The 6,457-nt window shown below is 35.3% G+C and overlaps 1 protein-coding gene across 1 annotated transcript; it reads right to left on the bottom strand.

The window, feature by feature from the left end:
- Positions 1-354: 354 nt before the first annotated feature.
- ccl32b.3 (chemokine (C-C motif) ligand 32b, duplicate 3) lies at positions 355-1,370 on the bottom strand. Its single transcript, XM_073830354.1, has 3 exons — positions 1,238-1,370; positions 945-1,062; positions 355-783 (listed from the first exon to the last, which is right to left on the bottom strand). Exons 1-3 carry the CDS (start codon positions 1,296-1,298, stop codon positions 609-611), a joined length of 354 nt encoding a protein of 117 aa, XP_073686455.1. The 5' UTR covers positions 1,299-1,370; the 3' UTR covers positions 355-608.
- Positions 1,371-6,457: the final 5,087 nt, after the last annotated feature.

Genomic DNA, 6,457 nt, shown 5'->3' with positions numbered 1-6,457 from the left:
ATTGAAAGTGGATTCTTTTGTATCTCCTGTCAAATAACTCCACCTGGCGGTCCATTTTAAAACAGCATTTCGTAAAAACAAGCACCGATCACAATTAACCTGACAATTAACTAAATGCTGTGTTTCGCCCATTTGTGTTTAAAGATGCAGACATCTGTTTTTATTTCATCTTAATTTCTCTTAGGAGGAATTGATTCCTGCATTTTGAAAAAGAAAGTATCAGATGTTCCTGAAACTGATCTGAAACAGTTTTGTGGTTAAAGCATTCACTCTTTTTTTTTTTTTTGATTTAGCTAGTTAGTCATTTTACTCTTTTTGCCCATTCATACAAAAAACAGAAATTGGAAATCCTGATTGTCATATTTTTCTTAATTTATTCAATAATGATTCTGCAACATTACGTTTTTAATACAAAAATGTTGAATACAAAAATACATTCTTGATAAGAATAATATCTGTGAAGCAGAATAAATTCATTTCAAAAGAGAGAGAGAGGATCAAAATTCCACATAAAAAAACTTAAATACTTTTTTTTTGGCATATTACAAATGTAGGTTAATGTCAGTTGGCACAGGTCGAATGATACATTACAAAAGAAAACAAAGAAATTATACAGTTTTCTTTTGATTCTTCTGTTTGCGTCCCTTTCCTCTTCTATGTTTGTTCTGTCTTTTGCCATTTTGGCTTTGCATGGCTTTTTTCTGGTCCACTTTTCTCATGACACCTTTGATCCAGTCTGCGTCTGCATCAACACATTTAATTTTCCTTCTTACGGTCAACAAGCTAGAGTGAAAAACAATTGAGGAAAAAAAGTTAAAAAATTGTTTATTTCCATATTGTTTACTGTTTAAATCACTGTAAGGTCCATATTGTTGACTCTTGAAATTTAATGTTAAATAAATAAATGTCATAAGAAAGAAAGTTATGAGACTTTCTTCACTTACACAATTGCATTGATAGGGCAAACTCCTGCTTTCTGAATTGTATAATCCATAACTCTATTTGCAGATATTGTTTCTTTCCCCGTCGTCAAACAGCAGTGAGAAGACAGCTGACTTGTTTCTGCATGACAAAAAGAAATGGCAGTTACTTTGAAACATTAAACTGTTTCAGAACTTAATAAAACAAGATTTAAAAACCTCACTTCTGATTTTAGCATTCAAGTTACAAACACACTGACCCATTCCAGAAATCATGAATGGTTGACAAAAGGTGTCTAAAAAACTTTTAGACTCACCTGCTATGAGGCAGAACAGAAACAACCCCAGGCAGAAAGGAAGACAGGCGAGCGACCTCATGACAACTGTGTAGACAGACTCTGACTGAAACTACTCCTTACACAACCTTAATATTTCACACTTTCATTTCCTCTGCTCTTTTGTGCACACACACACGCACAAACCTCAACCTCCAAAATGAAGAAAGTGTGTGTGAGAGAATGCATTCGAATGAGCCTCTATCCGATGAGCGGAAAAAGGCGCTACTGATGAGCTCTCGGTTCGGTCCTTCACCCACACAGCTCGCCACAGCGTGGGTAGCTACTGTAGATGAATGGAGCTGCATTGCAAGAATACATGGCCTAACTATAGAACTGAAGAACTGCACACTTTTATGACAATTGAGAGTGCATACAACTTGTGTTACAAATGTAATGCTTTGCCATGTTGCCTCATGATCATAAAAAAATCCATAGAGCAAGGCTAGAGTTCATATTGAGGACAAGTACCCAGGGTTGCCAGGTTTTCACAACAAAACCTGCCCAATTGCTACTTAAAAGTAGTCCGAAGTATCCCAATTGCATTTTGAGGGGGGTCCCCCGGTAAAATAAATGGCGGTTTTCCCCTGGTAAAATTAGCATTCCAGGGGATAAATATTACATTATTAGGGTCGCTTCAAACCACGGACATGAACAACCCACAGCAACAGTGTTAAATGAGAAGTTCACTTCCAGAAAAAAAAAAGTACAGATAATTTACTCACCCCCTTGTCATCCAAGATGTTTTTGCCTTTCATTCTTTAGTCAATAGTTTTTCTTAAAAAAAAAGGTAAAACAGTGATGAGGGACGATTTTGATGTTGAAGAAGAAAACAAGACAGGATTTTTTCGACATACCCTAACTGTACTGAACCGTGTGTGTATGAATTATCTGAGTCTGTTTGGCTCTAAACAATGTTTGTCAGTATTTTTACTACAAAGCTGTACACTTAAAGTTCGACTGAAGTGCTTTGAAACACTTAACAAGTTCCCACGTACATATAATTAGCTGGAGTATGTATGTTTGGCGTGCTGTCCGGGGAAGGGCTCCGAGCTCGGGAATGGCCCGAACCTAGAGTACCAAGCCCAAGTATTTATGCATGATGTAGATTGGCTTGAGTGAGTTCCAGCTGTGTTAATTAGGCTAAGTATCTGACGTGCTCCTCCCGAACTTTGTTTAATAAAACATCATGTAGCGTTATTCTATCTGTTGACATAATTTCAACTGAAACAGAGAGACAGGGCGGGACATATCAAGTAGCAATGTCTGAGCAATGTCATTTCTCTTTTCAGTTGCATACTAATATAATATGCAACCATCATTCCACACCACAAAAACCTGACCTAGCTTTCATTTACCTCACTGACCTGCTTTTAATTTATACAAAAAGGCTCAGAAGGACCACATATAGACATAGACGTCATATAGATGTCTCCGTGGGTTCATGCATTACATGCTAACAAAATTTGTCATTTATATTTACATTTAAAACCTTGCTCTACTGAAAACCTGACACATTAGTATGACTTGATGGAAAACACATCACCAACCTATTGTTTAAGCACCCACATTTTCTCACAAAACGCATCCTGTAACTACTCCACCTCCTCTCAAACCAAGTTGTGGGAGTACCATGCAAGGTGACAGTGCCTTCAGTACAGACGCATGCACTGCCTAAACATGTATCATGTGAAAAAAATGTTTTTAAATGTTTTAAATTTGTGTGTTAAAAAATTGTTAAAAATATAAATCAATTTATGCATTTATTCATGTATGTATTTATTTATTATTTGTTATTTAATTTAATTTAATTGCATTTATTAGTTCATTTTATTTTATTAGTAGTAGGAAAAGGGCATGGGTGGCCAAATCATTGATGTGAAGGGTTATAAATCTAGTCTGATCTTTTTTTCTTTTTCTTTTTCTTTTTTTTTTTAATTAGGCAATTGCAGGTATATGCATAACTGAAAACAAACTTCAAGATCAAATTTAATACGCACCTAATCACATAGCTACATTTTATTGACCACATAAAATATACAAACACAATAAACACACTGAAAACTATATATATTTATACAACATACTGTATATTAACCAGAGGCAAATAAATAGGTACAAATTACAGACATATGTAAACAGGTGAAACACATCTTAGTTCATCCTGTTCATTCCATTGAGATGTTTTATTTTGTGCTGATGCTGTTATAAATGTTGATGGGGAGTTTATGGGATGTGCTGTCATTTTATTTACCTTCATGTCCACCAATTCCATGGCTCTTTTCAACCAAGGCTTTTGTGAATTGGAGCAAAATGTTAAATTCTCGACTGTTTTAAATCTGTAAATACAAAAACGTAATAATTTAGCATGACAGTACCACAAAATATACAATTGTACAGAGGTTTACTAAACTAAAACTCTATATAAATACCATAAAATAATGTGTTTTGGTATCAAAATAGGGTCTAGCCAAAAGAGCTAGTATTTTGACATATTAGCTCAAATTTATCATGAAATGGTGTTGAATAGTTGTGAGTTTTATAATTCGATGAGCAAAAAGAGAGAACTCACTCAATGGCATCAATACGGCAGACGTCTGCTTTATGTATCTTATAACTTTTGATATCTTCCTTGCGGTGAACAGCTTCTGACATCTTCAAACAAGGGCAAAATGTACGGCCAGTTGCTATAAGCAAAAACAGGAAAGAAAAAAGATCTTGAACAACATTAACTGACATTCGTTTAGTCAAACAAAAGATAAAACAGAAAAAAATATTACATGTCTTAGGAAATTCCAATAGCTCAGGTGAAGTAGTTGATGCTCAATGTTGATGCTGTTTTAAATGTTGATGCAAACTTTATGGGATGTGCTGTGATTTCAAAAGCTGTCGACTTGTCCACAAATTCCATGGCTTTTTTCACCCAAAGTTTTTGTGGACTGGAGCAAAAAGTTAAACCACTGACTGTTTTAAATCTGAAAATAAAACAAAATATAGCAAGAAAATAAAACAAAATATAGAAATGTACAGATGGTTATTGTAATGAAACTGTATATCAGTACCATAAAGGGGTGTGTTTTAGTAACAAATGTTATGGGTAAAAACTCTCACTTTACTAAAATAAAAGAACAGGCATTCTGACATATTATATCAGATTTATCATGAAATATATTGTTGAAAAAAAAAAAGAACTCGCTCAATAAATCAATACGGCAGACGTCTGCTTTATGTATCTTGTAACTTTTGATATCTTCCTTGCGGAGAACTGATTCTGATGTCTTCAAACAAGGGCAAAATGTATGGCCAGTTGCTATAAGCAAAAAAAAAAAAAAAAAAAGCAAAAGATCTTTAACAACTGACATTCTTTTAGTCAAGAAAATTTTACTAAAATAATTAACTCTAAACTAGCTAGGTGTAAACCAAGTTAAAAGCAGAAAAAGAAATTACAGACATTTGTTAGAAGTAGTAGATGCTGTTTTAAATGTTGATGCAGACTCTATAGGATGTGCTGTGGTTTCAAAAGCCGTCCGCTTGTCCACAAATTCCATGGCTCTTTTCACCCAAAGTTTTTTGTGGATTGGAGCAAAAAGTTAAACCACTGACTGTTTTAAATCTGTAAATAAAAGTAACAATTTAGCGGGAAAATACAACACAATATAGAAATGTACAGATGTTTATTGAAATGAAACTGTACATCAGTACCATAAATGGTGTGTTTTAGTAACAAATGTTATAAGTAAAAACTGTCAATGTACTAAAATAAAGCCTTGCCAGAAGAACAGACATTTTGACATATTAGATCAGATTTATCATTACATGCAGTGTTGAATAGTTGTCTGACTCTGAGGTTTATACTATTCCATAATAAAAATGAGTGAACTCACTCAATAGCATCAATATGGCAGATGTCTGCTTTATGTATCTTGTAACTTTTGATATTTTCCTTGCGGAGAACAGCTTCTGATGTCTTCAAACAAGGGCAAAATGAACGGCCAGTTGCTATAAACACCCAAAGGAAAGTGAAAAACTGAAATAATTAACTCTAAACTAGCCAGGTGTAACGGTGGTCGCCATGCTCAAAAAAAAAAAAAAAAAAACTTATTTTCCTCCGCATTTCAGGCCCGTGTCCTTACAGCCAGCCTACTAGTCCACTTAGGAAAAACAGTCTCTTAGTTTGCCAAGTCAGGTAACAAATTATTTCACACACCAAAAAAAAAATTTAATTGATAGAGTTCGGGCGCCAGACAGGCTTTTAATCCTGTCACATTTATGAACATGGTTTAAACCCGGTAAAGCGTGAAAGTTCCATCCGTTACTCAAAACACACATAAAACAAAAATTATACAAAATACAAAAGTTACAAGAACAAGTCCAAATGTTGATGTTGAAGTGCAAGGTAAACGTTTAATCCAAGTGATGGGGGGGAAGGGGAAAAAAAATATATATATAAATATATATATATATATATATATATATGTGTGTGTGTGTGTGTGTGTGTGTGTGTGTGTGAACAAACGGACATCAAAGCGCGTTCAGTCCTCCAGAGACTGCGCCATAGATCCTGAAGATCCACGTCCACAACACATAAAATAAAAGGAAATAACACGTAAATACATGAATATACATAGTTAACATTATACACATACATTAAATATGCGCATAAAACTATGACACTGTGGCAGTGTATGTAAATGTGGATGTGTGTGTGTGTGTGTGTGTGTGTGTGTGTGTGTGTGTGTGTGTGTGTGTGTGTGTGTGTGTGTGTGTGTGTATGTGTACCTGGTATTCATCACGTTGTGGGGACCAAATGTCCCCACAAGGGTAGGAATACCAGTAGATTTTGACCTTGTGGGGACATTTCTCAGGTCCCCATGAGGAAACAGGCTTATAAATCATGCACAATAAGTTTTTTTGATGAAGTAAAAGTATGCACAATCTCCTGTGAGGGCTAGGTTTAGGTGTAGGGTAGGTGTAGGGACATAGAAAGTACGGTTTGTACAGTGTAAAAACCATTACGCCTATGGAATGTCCCCATAAAACATGTAAACCCAACATGTGTGTGTGTGTGTGTGTGTGTGTGTGTGTGTGTGTGTGGCAAGAATAACCAGGCACTGACCCGAATCCGTAGAGAGGCGTACGTAGGGCTACCATGCCAACGAAAGCTTCACTCTTTTCGGTCCATTTCCAATTACAGCGAGTTTG

This window comes from Garra rufa, chromosome 24 (genome assembly GCF_049309525.1).
Source record: "Garra rufa chromosome 24, GarRuf1.0, whole genome shotgun sequence".
Classification (NCBI taxonomy): domain Eukaryota; kingdom Metazoa; phylum Chordata; class Actinopteri; order Cypriniformes; family Cyprinidae; genus Garra; species Garra rufa.
This window is presented reverse-complemented; position numbering and strand designations above follow the sequence as displayed.

Bases quoted from the DNA above. Each gene is read 5' to 3' on its own strand.
- ccl32b.3 (XM_073830354.1), bottom strand. From the start codon at position 1,298: ATGAGGTCGCTCGCCTGTCTTCCTTTCTGCCTGGGGTTGTTTCTGTTC. The intron at 1,063-1,237 runs GTGAGTCTAAAA...TTTGTCATGCAG, and splicing joins TCTGTTCTGCCTCATAGCAG to AAACAAGTCAGCTGTCTTCT. The intron at 784-944 runs GTAAGTGAAGAA...TTTTCACTCTAG, and splicing joins TGCCCTATCAATGCAATTGT to CTTGTTGACCGTAAGAAGGA.